The sequence below is a fragment of the Bubalus kerabau genome, chromosome 7, assembly GCF_029407905.1.
Source record: "Bubalus kerabau isolate K-KA32 ecotype Philippines breed swamp buffalo chromosome 7, PCC_UOA_SB_1v2, whole genome shotgun sequence".
Classification (NCBI taxonomy): Eukaryota; Metazoa; Chordata; class Mammalia; order Artiodactyla; family Bovidae; genus Bubalus; species Bubalus kerabau.
This window is the reverse complement of record NC_073630.1, coordinates 29076547-29093479: the sequence shown is the minus strand read 5'-3', so window position 1 is coordinate 29093479 and position 16933 is coordinate 29076547. Positions and strand designations below refer to the sequence as shown.

The window sequence follows — 16933 nt, the reverse complement described above, 5'->3', positions numbered from 1 at the left end:
TTGCCCCACCACCCCAACACCTGAGCTCCCCTGGGGTAGAGAGGAACCACCCTTACCGCAGCATGCTGGGCACAGCTCTGCATTCATTCCCGTCACTACTGCTCCCTCCTCTCAACTCAACAACCATGCAGGGCCTGTTCCTGGCCCCGGGACAAGGTGATGAACAAAACAAATCCCCTGCTCTCAGAGAGCTTCCACTCCTCATAAATCATCCTCTTTGGTCTTCATAATAGCCTTTGGGGGAGACACTGTAACAGTAAGTGAACAAAGTCTGGACGTGAGGGGCTTTGGAGCTAGGCCTGCCTGTATCCCGAGCTCACACGCTGGCTGTTGATCCTGCAAGGCATGGCTGGGTCCGAGGGGAACAGTCTGAAACAGCTCTGGACTGGGCTAGAGCCAGACTCTGGAGCCTGTCTACCAACTATGAGACAGAAGAATTCCTTAACTCTCAAAGGCTGTCTCCTCATGTAAATTGGAGCAGAAGAGTTGTTGAGAGGATCAAAAGAGTTAATACATGTTGAGAGGATTAAAAGAGTTAACACAGTAGAATTGCTGAGAGGATTAAGAGTTAAAGAACATGTGATATGCTAGGCACCCAGAACAGTGCCCAGTATATCACAACAGCTTCATGATTTTATTCTAGGCAGGCCCCTTCTTCCTTCTGTAAGGGTCCAAGGCTTAATAATAGATCCAAGTACTGCCTCTAAAGGAAAATATTTTACTTTGCCTTTAAAATTACATCTTCTCACGACTTGCCCCCTTTCTGGTTTTCATTTTCAGGTTTTCTTTCCTGTGTCCTTGCATTTTTACAAACAAGTTAGGAACCCTCTTCGTTTAAAAAGCAGGGGGAACACCCACAAACTTCCTTAGCCACCTGAAGCTGACGTTTGCTTCACTACAAAAGTCCTTCAACCGCCGGGGGACACAGCTGTACGCGAGCACCAGAACTGCTGAAAGCAAGAAAGAATCAAAGGCCTTCCAGGCGCTAAAGCCAGCGCCTGTTCTTGGGCCTCATCTACTTTCCCACAGCCCTACTCGCTGCCAGCTAAGCCTTCCTTTTTGAAATTCTCCCATTTCTTATCTCTATCTGTTCCTTTTAGCCATATTAATTCTCTCAATCTTCTCAAAGGTATCTTTCAAGGTTCTGCCTTCAGTATTCTTCTCTGTCTTTGCATCTTTTCTCGCTGGAACCTTAATCATTCTCATAATTCCAGCTAGGTGTGACACCAGCACATTCTGTCCTAAGCTAGTCTACGCCATGTGCGTGCATGCTAGGTCGCTTCAGTTGTGTCCAACTCTGTTACCCCATGGACTGCAGCCCGCCAGGCTCCACTGTCCATGGGATTCTCCAGGCAAGCATACTGAAGTGGGTTACCAGGCCCTCCTCCAGGCGATCTTCCCGACCCAGGGATTGAACCTGTGTCTCTTGGGTCTCCTACATTGGCAGGTGGGTTCGTTACCACTGAGCCACCTGGGAAGCCTGCAGTCAATACCTTGTGACCCTAAAACCAGTTCTCTTGACCTCCATTAATGTTACCACTATCCTGAGGGTCACAAGAGTTGCTGGACAACACTTTTTTCTTAACCTCGGCCCTAATTACATCCAAAGAAGTTCTATCCATCATTTAAGGCCCATTTCAAAAGCTACCCTCCCCAAATGAATGTGTTTTTTCTTGTTTTAAATCTTAGAGCTAGACTTTTCGGAGAAGGCAATGGCACCCCACTCCAGTACTCTTGCCTGGAAAATCCTGGTGGAGCCTGGTAGGCTTCAGTCCATGGGGTCGCTGAGAGTCGGACACGACTGAGCGACTTCACTTTCACTTTTCACTTTCATGCACTGGAGAAGGAAATGGCAACCCACTCCAGTGTTCTCGCCTGGAGAATCCCAGGGACGGGGGAACCTGGTGGGCTGCCAGACGTCTATGGGGTCGCACAGAGTCAGACACGACTGAAGCGACTTAGCAGCAGCAGCAGCAGCTAGACTTCTACTGCTGTTACTAGGCTGCCTGACACCAGTCAACGGTGCCACGCGGCCGCTGCTCTTAGACCTGACTGCCTTAGTGGTGACACTGGTCTGGTCCTTGTGTCCCCTGCCACTCATCACGTGTACGTGGTCTTGTCCGGTAACTCACTGCTCAACACCAGGTTCCGAGAGCAGGGTGATCCAAGCCTGTGCCCTCCCCCAGCCCCATCACAATGCTCCTTGGGCTGCTTCCCAGCTCCACAACCCGGCCCTGAGGTTCCCTCCCTCAGGAAGCGCCTCCACCTCCCTGATGCCAGCCCTCTCTCCCTCGGAGAATGCTCTCTCAACCTCTAGCACAGGTAGTCGCTCCTTTGTGCTCTACTGACTTACAGACATAGCAGGTCCTTCCTGCAGGACCCTAAACATAGGAAAAAAAACAGTGTGGAGCTGGTGAGAGTCACAGCTACCAATGATCACTCAGTTATGTTAACAGCAGCCCAAACCCCAGGACATGAATATAAGAGAGAAATAAAACACAAATGGTTGTAAGCGATTTCAAGTTGTAAAAAATCTCACGAATTTTAGAATAAAGGTCATAAACCAATGACGATGTAGGAGGTATTCCAGATGTGAAAGATAAATTAGACATGGAAAAGTTAACTAACACCAGCTTTTGATGATGAACTCAAAATACTGAATAATAGCTAGAGACCTTTTCAAAAGACCTGCCACATCGTCCACTTCTTCAGAATCCGAAGTAGCTGTTACCACAAAGCCCAACATAGGGTAGTTCTGTCATACTCTGAACTTCAGTCCAACCAAAATTTCCAGTAAACGCAATTTCATACACATATATGTAGTGCAGTTACATACATACGCCTTTTTTTAAACACATACTTTTGAATGTCCCTTTTTCCTTACCTAGGAAGATATATCCTATATATCTATAACATCATATTTTAAGTGTGTAAAGGCCGTATCTTAAGGTAAGGTATTTAACCCACTAAAACCTTCATCTGTGTCAGATGGCATCCCAGATATGGCAAGCGGGGCATCTGTGCCTTCATGACGTTAGCTGTTCACACTTGTGCCTCTCCTGGATGGTGAGCAATTCAAGAGCAGCAACCACATACTACCTCTCACCCACCTCAATGTCTAGCACAAAGGCACACTTAATCTTCATGAAAAGAATGGGTGAATAATAGATCTAGTTTTTAAAAGCTTCAGTTTGTGAACTATCTTAGGAATAAGTTCTCAAGAAATCATGACTGGTTTTGCTATTAGAAACTCTTTATAACAAATTTTACATAATCAAGTTATTAATAGAATTATGAAAAATCACACATATAAAAGGATAGACAGAAAAAAAAATAACTGGATTCTTTAGTCAATTACCAAATTAAAAAAAAAATACCACAAAAATATCTCTCTTATTTTGGTGGGCAGACCAACCATTTTCTGGCACTGGTGGTGGAGATGCCAGGCAAAAGGGGAACTAGAGGGCAACTGCCGTGTAATATGACCGCCTCTGTACTTTCAAAACTGGATTTATGCTTAATTTCCTCCAGCATGTCAATGAGTCCTGTACCATTTATCAAAGGGGCTGTGGGCAAAGAGACACGCAGACCCTGTGTGTGTCCGTCCATCTGTGAGGGACACGTGTGAGCCAGGGCAGGGACGGCGGCAGACACACAACACAGGCTTCCCTCCAGTGTAGCTTTCTTCTCTATCACAGCAGGGAGAGGGTGAGAGGCACCTTAGTTTCTCAACTACTGCAAGGTCAGAGAGAGGGAAAATTATTTACTGTTCAGCTTTATTAGCTACAGATAATCCAGATCATCAATTACTAGAGCAGGAAAATCAGTGCAACCGTTTTCAGGCTTTTTAGCCATGAAATTATTCCTCCTAAGAATGTATACAGAAGAGCAATACATAAAGCACAGGTCAGGAGAGAGGGGTTTGGGAACCGCCAAGGACCCACACTGAACTCCTAACCCTAAAGTCATCAGAGTGTAGTGTTAAAAACCTCTGATCCGTAAAGTAATTAACCTCCAATTAAAATTAAAAAAAAAAAAAAACCTCTGATCTATTCAGACCTACTATGATGGCTAATATTTTTAAAAAAAGAAACAAAAACAAAAAACATAAAATAAGTGTTAGCAAAGACATGGAGAAACTGGAACTCCTGCACACTGCTGATGCAGTCCCTGTGGAATATGCTATAAGAGTTCCTCAAAACACTAAAAATAATTACCATATTATCCAGGAATTCCACTTCTGGATATATATCCAAAAGAAGTCTAACACAGGCTTAGAAGCAACACTCTAACATAGCTGCAGACCATGTTCATGGCAGCATCCCCAATAACTGAAAGGTGGGAGCAGCCTAAGAGTCCACTGATGGATGAACGGGCAGACAAAATATGCTACAGACACGCAATGGAATATGACTCCACTAAAAATATCCCGATGCAATATTATTCCTCAAAAAGGAAAGAAATTCTGACACATGCTACAACACAGATGAACCTTTAACGTTTTTAGATGAAATAAAGCAGTCACAAAAGGACAAATACTGAGTGATTTCTCTCATATGAAGAATCTAGAACAGTCGGATTCACAGAGACCAAAAGTAGGACGGCTGCCAGGGGCTGGGGGAGAGATGGGCGATTATTATTTAACGGGCATGTACTTAAATGCCACTGACCTGTACATTTTTTATGTGCATATTTTCAGTTTTATTAGATAAATGCCAAAGCATTTCCCAAACAGTTACACTAATCTATTGATACATTCCCACCAACAACAGGAAACATGAACTTCCTGTTGCCCCATATCCTTACCAACACTTTATCAAATTTTTCCAAGCTGATGTGTGTGTATAGTATTTATTTGTAGTTTTTATTTTTTTAATTAATTTATTTTAATTGTAGGCTAATTACTTTACAATATTGTAGTGGTTTTGTCATATACTGACGTGAATCAGCCACAGGTGTACATGTGTTCCCCATCCTGAACCCCTCTCCCACCTCCCTCCCCATCCCATCCCTCTGGGTCATCCCAGTGCACCCTGTCTCATGCATCAAACCTGGACTGACGATCTGTTTCACATGTGATAATATACATGTTTCAGTGCTATTCTCTCAGATCATCCCACCCTTGCCTTCTCCCACAGAGTCCAAAAGACTGTTCTATACAACTGTGTCTCTTTTGCTGTCTCGCATACAGGGTTGTCGTTACCATCTTTCTAAATTCCATATATATGCGTTAGTATACTGTAGTGGTGTTTTTTTTCTGGCTTACTTCACTCTGTACAATAGGCTCCAGTTTCACCCACCTCATTACAACTGATTCAAATGTATTCTTTTTAATGGCTGAGTAATACTCCATTGTGTATATGTACCACAGCTTTCTTATCCATTCATCTGCTGATGGACATCTAGGTTGCTTCCATGTCCTGGCTATTATAAACAGTGCTGCGATGAACATTGGGGTACACGTGTCTCCTTCAATTCTGGTTTCCTCAGTGTGTATGCCCAGCAGTGGGATTGCTGGGTCATATGGCAGTTCGATTTCCAGTTTTTTAAGGAATCTCCACACTGTTCTCCATAGTGGCTGTACTAGTTTGCATTCCCACCAACAGTGTAAGAGGGTTCCCTTTTCACCACACCCTTTCCAGCACTGATTGCTTGTAGACTTTTGGATAGCAGCCATTCTGCCCGGAGTGAGATGGTACTTCATTGTGGTTTTGATTTGCATTTCTCTGATAATGAGTGATGTTGAGCATCTTTTCACATGTCTGTTAGCCATCTGTATGTCTTCTTTGGAGAAATGTCTGTTTAGTGAACTGTACATTTTTAAAGTAAGTTTTACTTTATGGTTTGTTTTTTTTTTTAACCACATACAACACACAAAAACCTTTAATCCAACATACCTTCATTTTACTGAGAAAAGCAGCAGCAACTAAAGCAAAAATATTATTTATCTAAGATCACATATCTATCCAAAACATAATTCTGTAAAAGGTACTTCTGTCTAGATTACTAACTAAACTTTTCAATGGCTCCTGGTGATCACAAAATAAAAGCTCCTACACATGGCACGCAAGGCCCTCCAGGAAAAGCAAAAATCCTCCTGGATTCTGACTAAATGAGACCCACACCAAGACGCACTAGAATTAAAATCTCAAAAGTTAAAGACAAAGATTAATGTTGTAAAACATTAAAAGCAGCAGGAAAAAACCAACTTGCTACACACAAGGGAATCCCCAATAAGACCAACAGCAGAAACATTGCAGGCCAGAAGGGAGTGGCACAATGTACACAAAGAACTGAAAACAAAAACAAAAACTTCCAACCAAGAACATTCTCCCTGCAAAGCTCAGAGTGAAGGAGTTCATCACTACTAAATCTGTATTACAAGAAACGTTAATGGGACTTTAAGCTGAAAAGAAAGGGCACTAATTAGTAACAAGAACACATATGAAAGAATAAATCTCACTAGGAAGGTAAACATATATAACAAAGGTAATAGATTACTCATTTATAAAGCTGGTATGAATGTTAAAAGACAAAAAAGCAGTTAAAAAAAAAAAACCCCATGATTACTATAATTAGTTAAGGGGTTGTTATTGTTGTTCAGTCACCTAATCGTATCCAACTCTGTGTGACCCCATGGACTGCAACATGCCAGGCCTCCCTGTCCCTCGCCATCTCCCAGAGTTTGCTCAAGTTCATGTCCATCCCATTGGTGATGCCATCCAGTCATCTCATCGTCTGATGCCCTCTTTTCCTTCTGCCCTCAATTTTTCCCAGCATCAGGGACTTTTCCAATGAGTCAGCTGTTCACATCAGATGACCAAAATACTGGAGCTTCAGCTTCAGCATCAGTCCTTCCAACAAGCATTCAAGGTTGATTTCCCTTAAGGTTGACTGGTTTGATCTCTTTGCTGTCCAAGGGACTCTTGGGAGTTTTGTCCAGCACAACAGTTCAAAGGCATCAATTCTTTGGTATTCTTCCTTCTTTACGGTCCAGTTCTCACAACCCTACGTGACCACTGGGAAGACCATGCTGTTTCGCTTCAGCCTTGACTATATGGAGCTTTGTTGGCAGAGTAATGTGTCTGCTTTTCAACACACTGGCTAGGTTTGTCATAGCTTTCCAGCCAAGAAGCAGTTATTTTCTGATTTCATGGCTGCAGTCACCATCTGCAGTGATTTTAGAGCACAAGAAGAGGAAATTTGTCACTACTTCCACCTTTTCCCCTTCCATTTGCAATGCAAATAGATGCCAGATGCCATGATCTTAGCTTTTTTAATATTTAGTTTTAAGCTGGCTCTTTCACTCTCCTCCACTCTCATCAAGAGGCTCTTCAGTTCCTCTTCACTTTCAGCCATTAGAGTGGTATCATCTGCATATCTGAGGTTGCTGATGTTTCTCCTGCCTATCTTGATTCCAGCTTGTAACTCATCCAGTTCAGCATTTCTCATGATGTGCTCAGCATATAGGTTAGACAGGTTGACAGCAGACAGCCCTGTCGTACTCCTTTCTCAATCTTGAACTAATCAGTTGTTTCACACAGTGTTCTAACTGTTGCTTCTTGACCTGCATACAGATTTCTCAGGAGACAGATAAGATGGGCTGGTATTCCCATATCTTTAAGAGCTTTCCACAGTTTATTATGATCCACACAGTCAAAGGCTTTAACACAGTCAATGAAACAGAGGTAGATGTTTTTCTGGAATTCCCTAGCTTTCTCTATGATCTAGCAAATGTTGGCAATTTGGCCTCTGGTTGTTCTTCGTTTTCTAAACCCAGCATGGACATGTGGAAGTTCTTGGTTCACATAATGCTGAAGCCTAGCATGCAAGATTTTAAGCATGACCTTACTAGCAGGAGAGATGAGTGCAATTGTCCAATGGTTAGCACATTCTTCAGTACTACCCTTCTTGGGAATTGGGATAAGAAAAGGTCCAGTCCTGTGGCCACTGCTAGGTCTTCCAGATTTGCTGACATATTGAATGCAACAGCTTGATGGCATCATGCTTTAGGGTTTTGAATAGTTCTACTGGAATAGAATAGCTAAGGGATGCACAAGATAAAAAAGTATGAAACGTGACATCAAACACATAAACCAAGGAGGGTTACTAATGTTGAGCATCAGAATAGAATCAAACTTAAGTTGTTATTAAATCGAATACAGACTGTTACACATACAAGTTACTATATGTTAGTCTGATGGTAACCACAAAGAAAATTAAAGTCAATGCAGGAAATTGAAGATATCTGAAATACATATCAGAATTCATAATCAGAATTCATAAACATTTCTTACAAATCAATTAGGGGAAAATGTACAACACAATAGTAAAATAGGAATGAAATCTAATAAGACATTATATAAGAATATATATGGCCAATAAACATATGAAAAGGGGTTCACCTCATTAGTAAACAGGAAATTCTAATAAAAATACAATGAAATACCACGAAACCCACTAGAATGACTAAAGGAACAACAACATAATCCCACAGAGCAAGGAGGACCTTCACGCCCTGATGGCAGAACTCTAACCTGATATAACCACTTTGGAAAACTGTTCAGCATTATCTGCCGAAGTTGAATATATTCATCTTTTGTAATCCAGCAATTCCACCCAACAGAAACATGCACATATGTGTGTCAAAAGACAGGACCATGGCTGTGGATAGCAGCTGTGCTGTGCGGGTCGGCCCAGGCAGGGATACAATTAGCCTGAGCAGTTCTGCTAAAGCTCGAGCATCACGATGGTCCCTGTTGAGGCGCGAGACCTACTGCTTTACAGAGCTGCTCTGCAACATTAAGAAGCTTGGGGGTGGTTTGTATCCACTTATCAGCACTGTTCATAAGACTGATATTGACGATTCACACCTGGTTTTCAAAATTACATTACTGAAGGTTCTTACTTAGAAAAGAATTTCACATGTCTTGGATGCAAGGAAACCAATCACACTCATTTTTCTCAAATTAATCAATGAATTATTCCCAACTTTCCGAGTGGAAGAGTAGATCACAAAAATAACCGATCCTTTTTCATCTCCCATAGATATATTTTTAATAAATAAGGAGGACTTTCCCTGGCACTTTAACCTGAGTGCCAATAATCTGAATCAACCCACTGAAGACCCATTGAGGACTCTAGTTTTATACGATAGTGACTACAAGACCTTGAGGACAAAAAGTCTGCAACGGGAAAAAAAAAAATGTATTTGACGGCTACGTCCTCAACTCCAACTGACTCCTCTAGCTTTGGTGGAAAGCAGGCTTAGCCAGAGGGAAATATTTTTGGACAAGGATGCTTCAGAGCTATAAAAATAGGCCCAGTAAATAGCACACTTGTCAAAATGCCCAAGTACTCCAGTCACAGGGCCAAGGAAACATGCCAAGCAGAAGTGTGCAGGATTTCTATATTTTTGCAAACATACCACTAGATTTGAAGCCCCTTCTCTGAATTATTACCTGAGTTATCAACTTGTGAGAATTGCAGCAACTGGTCCAGTGAGGGGTTCCATGTGCCTTTACACTACAGGAGGGCAACATTTCGACATTACATTCTCTCTGAAAACCGCTAAGTTTTATGTACCCTCTGCCACAACCAAATTTTGACTTCTCGATACCCAGAGGAAGTGTTCACCCAGAATAAGTACACTGAGTCACTGCTCCCCTGAGGCTGCTGCACCTCTGCATTAAGACCTGCCCTTGGGTTCTCAGGACGTGATCCAGGGAGGAAAAAAACCATAAATCAGTTGCATCTCCCAGAGCTGGCAAGTCTGGGTTCATGATTATCTCTGGTTATGCAATGCCTTGAACTTTGCCATCAATACCAGTTGTGTTCACTTACTTTAACACTCAGAAAAAGGCATTCTGTTGAAGCATTCAAGTACCACCACAGCTGGTTTATACTTAAAACCGTTAAGTTTATTGGTTGGTCTCTTTTTTTAACTTATATTTTTATACTTAAAAAACTATTTCTAAAAAGCCAAAGGAATGTGCCTCCATTTTTAAGTGAGTCTGTTAAATACACAATTTTTTAAAAAATTCAGTAAGCATCTGGGTTTGGTGATGGAGAGAAAGAATAACTTCTCTTCCTGGACTCTCCACACCATCTCCCACAAATTCTGGAAAGGAGATGGGATGGACGGACACATCAGTGGTATCAACCAGCTCTCAATTATATTAAGAATCTCTGAAGGACATTGCCAGAATGGATACTTTCTGAGTAGAGAAGAGAGCTGCAAATCCTAACTATTCTCTAGGAAGATTAATATGGCAATGGTTATTAGGAGGGTTTTTTCCTCTATTAGATTCTGCTGAAATGAACCAATTAAGATGCTTCCTCAACAATTCAGGTATCAATCCTTGTTCTAGGAATTAGAAAGGAAAGAACAGGGGCGGGAGCATTCCTCAGAGCCTTCTGCAGAATGGTGGACATTCTGACAGCAACCCCATCTTCAGAGGTGGCCACAAGGTCAACAGTGGCAACCACAGAGGGAGGAAGCTCTCTGGGAAAGCTGGAGAGAACAAAGAAGTCATGCCAGGGGAGTCTGAGTCTATTATGGGCAGAAACATGGTAGCAGAGTATGGAGATGATCAGCTAAATCTGGAGCTGAAGAAAGGACAAGATGCTAACTGTTGACTCCAGACACCCACAGATCCCCTTGCCCACGGAGGCCACACTTCTCCCCAAAGACAGTAGAGGCCAAAAGGTACGTGTAGAACGGTGGTCATCTCAGCCACAGGAATCTCCAGCCAGCAGAACCGTAAGTGAAAGACCTGAGTTCCAGCCTCAGCTCTGCCGCTGACCCTTGAACCCAGGTGACAGCTCTGCTGGGATGACTATTGTAAGGGCCACAAGAAATGACCGAGACGTTCAAGTGCTCAGAACAGAAAAAAGTGCACAACACACACACACGCACACACATCTGTAGTGTTTTTTAAGTGCCAGGCTCAGATTTAAATGCTCTGTGAGTATGAACTTACTGTATTAACCAAATACGAGTACAGAAAGCACTAAGGTTATCTCTCAACAACCCACACAATTAGTCTTAAAATCTTTAGAATTTTAGAACTCTCCCAAGCTGACTATCAGATCTTTAAGCATTGCTAAAAGAATCTAAAATAAGAGAAGTCCTCACCAGATTAGAGCTGATGGATCTACACCAAATAAAAGCAGCTAACAATTATTAAACAGCTTCCACTGAACACATTAGTACAGTTCTAAGCACTTAGCTCATTTCCTCCCTCAGAACACTAAGAGAAGTAACACTATTTGTTGATAAGGGAAGAAGCGGAGAGAGGTTAAGAGACTCGCTCAAGATCCCCACAGCCAGGAGGAAAAGGGCTGGAACCCAACTCCAGCAGGCACCTTACAGCCTGCTCGCTTTCAGTCACACTCAGCAGAAACCATCACACACTCAGCATATCCTGGAGGAAGATACAGCACAGCGACCAGCAGCATTACCTGCCTGTGGTTCCAGGAGAGCTAGGCAGTGAGGTATGTGCCTAAGGCAGAACTGGGGAGAAGACGGAGGGAGAGGAAATGAAATTAGAAACTCAAGAAAGGGGCAGATAATTGTGAGGTCTATCCAGGATACAGCAGACAAAACCCAAAACCTGACTGAGGTACCATTTCTGCTCCTCAATGTCCAAACATATTCCATGGCATTCATTTTTCTGCCTGTCAGCCCTCCCTCTTCTAGAGTGTTCCCAGCCACACCCCAAGTCCAAAGACTAACATGTCGACAGAAGCTGATTTTACTGTCCCCAATACATCATGGAGATCAGAGAACAGCCCAATTAAGAACCCTGCGACAACACAGAAGTGAGGAAAGAACTTCACAACAAACACACCCCATGCGCCTGAGGACAAAGTTAACACCTGGGAATAAAACTATTCCCTCCATAAAGATGTCTGAGTCCCAAAGGAGAGCTTACAACTTAATGATGGTGCCAGGCTCTTGAGATCTTAAAACTTCTCCTAGGCCCCTGCTCTGCTTTCAAGCAAATTTCAACAGAGACAAATTCACTGAGGCAACAGGGAAAAAGTAAAGCTAAATAACACAAAGCAATTCTGATCATTCTTCTATTCAGCATCAGAAAATTCAGAGTTGGGGGGCAGGAAAAGAGATGGGTGAACCAATGCAGAGCCGAGAGAGGAGACTTCTAACCCACTTGAGTCCTCAGTAATACAACGTCAGGGAAACATATATTTGTAGTTTAGAATACGGCTCCCCCAACCCCATCCTGTTTTAACAGCCCAAGGAGTTCTCCCCAGAAAAAATGTGCACTTTTTGCTCTTTAAGAGGGACCAAAAAAAAAAAGTCTTTGGGTGCAAACCCTGCTCCAACCCCCTTCAAGATGCCAATTCTCACTTCCTCAGAGTATGGCATACTAAAAGCAAGGTAAATCAGAAAGCTAAGAAGTCCACTCCTGAAATGTCATTCCCAGAAATCCCACTGGCTGCCCACCGGTAACTAAATGAAAGCCATAAACTCTCTGAGCTCCTTATATGAAAAAAAGGCAATGCAGGAAGCGAAGCTTAAACTCATTCTACAAATTGAAGAAATGCACAGCTAATAACTTTCTTCCTTTTTCCACTTCTTTACAAAGCAAAAAACAACCCATCCCCTACTCAAGGGTCAATTACTGGTGGAAGTTTCTTTGCTGGCCTAAATATCCAGCTGAAGATAAACTGGCAATCAGACCCAAGTAAGAATAATGTGTGAACACACAAAACAAGTTAACCTTACTTAAATATTAACCATGAGTCAGTTGTGTGTGTGTTTTTTTAATTTAAAACAAGCAAAGAACTCTTGGACAAAACAAATATACATATGGTCTGTGCTCTGATCAACTTCATATTATTAAACACAGAACTCACTTGTCTTAAATTGCTTAATTGCTTGAGAAACGTTGTCAGGCTCCCACAAAATCTAGGGTTTGTTTTTTTTTTTTTTTCATCCTACTCAACATGAACTGGAACACATGCCAAAAATGACAAAATTTTAAAGTATTAAAAATGTACATAGAACTACACCTTGATTAAAATTTAAACTACTTCAGAAAGAGTTCTGGAGAATGAAGCTAAATGCAAATTAAGGGCGTAATTTAGGTGTTACTTTGTGCTTATGCTTTTAAAGCTTTACTGAAGAGGATAAAAAATGCCTTCCCTCTTTTCAGAGGTCCCTGAACAAACTGCATTGCCAACTGGCATTCACCTTGAAGATCAAACAAGAAGGGACAGAATCACAACCAACACTCTCCATCTGAATATTACAGTCCTACCGCAGCAGCAAGATCAGAGACGGGAACGCTGTGAGGGGACGACAAAAGGACAAGGGTAAGGCCACAAAGGTAATACCCTCAAGACAGCGAGCATTCGAGTTCCTACTAAAGCCACTGCGCTAAAGGCTTGATGTGTGCTAATCCATTTGATCCCTCCACTCTCCCGGAGGCTGCTCCTACCTCAAAGATTAGTAAAATAAGGCCCAGAAGCACGTTTCCCATATCAGTACAACCAACGTGAGGCAGGCCAGCACAGGCCATCCCAGCTCCCCACAGTGAACTGAATACAATCTACAGTCGAGATGTAGCAACTAAGAAGTCTATGGCACTAAATAAGCAAAACAGATTTACCCAGTATCAAAAGCTGTAGGTCAAGGAGCATAAAGAATGAGGCAACACTGCCTCAAATGGCATGATCTAGGGTAGAGGGCAAAAACAGATCAAAGCCAACCAACTGGGAGAAAGTGGCACAGAGATATTCCTCAGGAAAGGGTGGTTCCCCTCTACAGGATTAAAACTGCCACCCACAGTGACTGAGGCTCTTTTAAACCTTGTTATGTAAGGACAGAATTACTTAAATCTTTGGTCTTTATCAACTTCTTGAATGACAGTTCCATTATATTTCCATTCTGAGGGGTAAACAGCTTTCTTTTTAACACCTTAGGTTTCAAAAGGCACACCTTGGTCCAACTATGCAAGGATGTGATCCACAAATCTGAACTGTGTCAGTGTCAAGCTCCTCCCTTCTTTCTCAGATGAAAGCTCCAACATTATACTTATAATTTAAGGTTCTACCTGTGTGCATTTTTGTACAACATAACACTCTTTTTTGGCCAATAATGGATACAACATTCTAAGAACTGAACAACTTGAATTTGTACAAAAGCTGAAATGACACTTTCAGCTTAGCTTATAATCCTCGTCTACTGATGTCTTGAAGGGACCATCAGCTTTAGTTTCTAACCCATTTCCTGTATTGTTATTGGGAGCTTAAGGCTCTAATCGGAGAAGGCGATGGCACCCCACTCCAGTACTTTTGCCTAGAAAATCCCATGGATGGAGGAGCCTGGTAGGCTGCAGTCCATAGGGTCTCAAAGAGTTTGACTCAACTGAGCTACTTCACTTTCACTTTCCACTTTCATGCATTGGAGAAGAAAATGGCAACCCACCCCAGTGTTCTTGCCTGGAGAATCCCAGGGATGCAGAGCCTGGTGGGCTGCTGTCTATGGGGTCGCACAGAGTCGGATACGACTGAAGCAACTTAGCAGCAGCAGCAAGGCTCTAATATCTTGCTACTAAGATGCTGTTTACAGGTTTTTAAGCAAATATAGTATTTTATACCTGCCCAAGATAAATCTCTCTCTCACGGCACAGGGAGATTTGGGTGGAGCAGGGATATACAAATGCACTCAACCTAAACTTTCTTTTGAGTATCATGTAGTATATAAAGTGTGGAACTTTCAAGGTTAAAGGGACTTACTCCTCCCACCTCACATATAATAAAGATTCCAGAACCCAGCACCAGGCATGTACACGATAAACAGGGTGATCTGAGAAGAAACAGGAGCATCTCAGGGTAAAACATTAATGAAATACAGATTTCAGGAGAAACTGCTCTCAAATTAATATGTTGCAAAAAACCTGCAGTGTAGGAAAGTTTAAGGTATATAGTACTACTAATAAAATATTTTTCTAAAAAGGAAGCACAGAAAACAGACGCTGTAGCTAGAAACAGACACTAAAAAAAAAAAAAATTAAACTCTATCATGATCACTCCTCCAAGAAAAATTAGATAAATGCTCCCTGCCCACAATACAAGTAGCAAAGGGCTGAAATGCTGAGAATATTATCAGCTAAGCTATGAAAATCAGGGCTACCTGATCTGATCTAGAAAATAACCGTTAAATATCAGTAAGTAAAAATACAAGTATCACAGCGTGTGTGTGTGTGTGTGTGTGCGCGCGCGCCTGCTCAGTCGTGTCCGACTCTTTGCGACCCCATGGACTGCAGCCCGCCAGGGTCCTCTGTCCATGGGATTCTCCAGGCAAGAATCCTGGAGTGGGCTGCCATTTCCTCCTCCAGGGGATCTTCCCAACCCAGGACCCAGGTAATAACTGCACACCTGACCCTGAATCACAGCTCAGCTGGAACCGGGCCGAGTCCTGCAGATGCAGCGAGATTAGAGGCTTCTTCAGAGCCCTCAGTCGCCCCCTCCCCCAGTCTCCCCAGCGCCAGAGGGCACTGGGTCAAAGACATCTCGTGCAGCTGTTAGTGAAGTCTCAGGGCCTCACAAGCTCCGATTGGGTAACTTTACAAAATGCTACAAAAGTGCTGACTACTATTCTTTTCAGCAAGCAAACACTCGGAGGGGAGAAAGACCATTTAGGAGAGCAGAAAACTGCTCTGACTAACGACTGAAGAATAACTGATAAAATTAAAACTGATCGCAGTCCGGGTCTCGGGAAGCAAACCCCGAAACTGAGGCTCGGCCCAAAGACACTAGACCTTTGGAGGAGTGGAGACCCACAGGCCCAGAAATTTCAAACTACTCGGGGGAGGGTCGGGATGAAGACTCCCGTGGCGCTGGCCTCGGGCCGGACACTCCACTCCGTGTCACGGCCCGCCAGCGCCTTCCTGTCAGGACGGGCAGAGAAACAAGCGGGCAGAGGTGCCCGCGGACGGCCCACCTGGGCAATGCCGGCGCCCATCAGCCCACCGCCGATGACTGTCACGTGCTTGACGAGGATTTTTTTCGCCGAGGCCGCGGCGCTGGAGGAGGAGGACATGGAGCGCACGAACTGCCTGGTTACGAAAGCCATGGAGCAGATGGCGAAGGCAGCGACAGGCACAAGACCTGGCTGAGTAGCAACCTGCACGGAGCCCAAGAAACAGCGGCGACCCGAAGTCAGGGGGCGGAGGTCCAGGCGCCCAGGAGCCCGCGCGCCCTGGGCGTCTCCGTGACGTCATCGACGGCGGGGCGTAGCCTCGCGGCCCGCTTTCCCCATTGGCCGAGGCCCCAGGGACGGCGTTCGAACGTCCGAGCGCGGCGTCCAAGCCCCATTGGGCTGGTTCGGGCAGCCGCCGGCGTCTGGAGAACCCGAAGACCTGAACTCAGTCACCGCCGCCAGGCCAGACGCGAAGGGGCGGTTAGCGCTCGGGTACCGGCCCAGGGCAAGTGTTTCCTCGGAAAAGCCACGGACCCCTTGTAAGGGGAAGTCGGTGGTGTTGCCTTGTTGACTCCTCGCTGTTAGTCCTCGTGTATAATTCGGCGCCGAATAAATACGTGCTATTTTGCAGTGGTGATGGGGGAACCAAAAATGAGCACCTTCCATTCACGTCAGCAAATAACCAAGTCTAGGGAATATTCTAACCCAGTGCGTATTGTTCCTGCTAAAAACGGAAGGAAATAAAGTGCTCACAGCCAAAGCAATGTCTACTGACACATGAGTTTTAATGTAAAAATCAGGCCCACTAAGCGAAAGAGAGATTTAACCTTTAATTGCCCGTTTCAACTTTACATCTTTATCAATGCAGGGAACGAACGTGTGGACAGTTTAGTCAAAGAGCAACCTTTGTAGTGTAACTGATAACAATAGGCCAATTTTCTCGTGTGAGTAATTTTTAGTTACTGTGCCTTAGTAATACAG

The 16933-nt window shown here is 43.6% G+C and overlaps 1 protein-coding gene across 1 annotated transcript in view; it reads right to left on the bottom strand.

Moving 5' to 3' along the window:
• The window catches only part of HADH (hydroxyacyl-CoA dehydrogenase), a 43277-nt gene extending 27032 nt beyond the window's left edge, over positions 1-16245 (bottom strand). The window contains exon 1 of the mRNA XM_055587922.1: positions 15974-16245. Coding sequence (XP_055443897.1) covers positions 15974-16105 — 132 coding nt within the window. The 5' untranslated portion in view covers positions 16106-16245. The remainder of the gene's footprint in view (positions 1-15973) is intronic.
• Between the last annotated feature and the right edge of the window lie 688 nt (positions 16246-16933).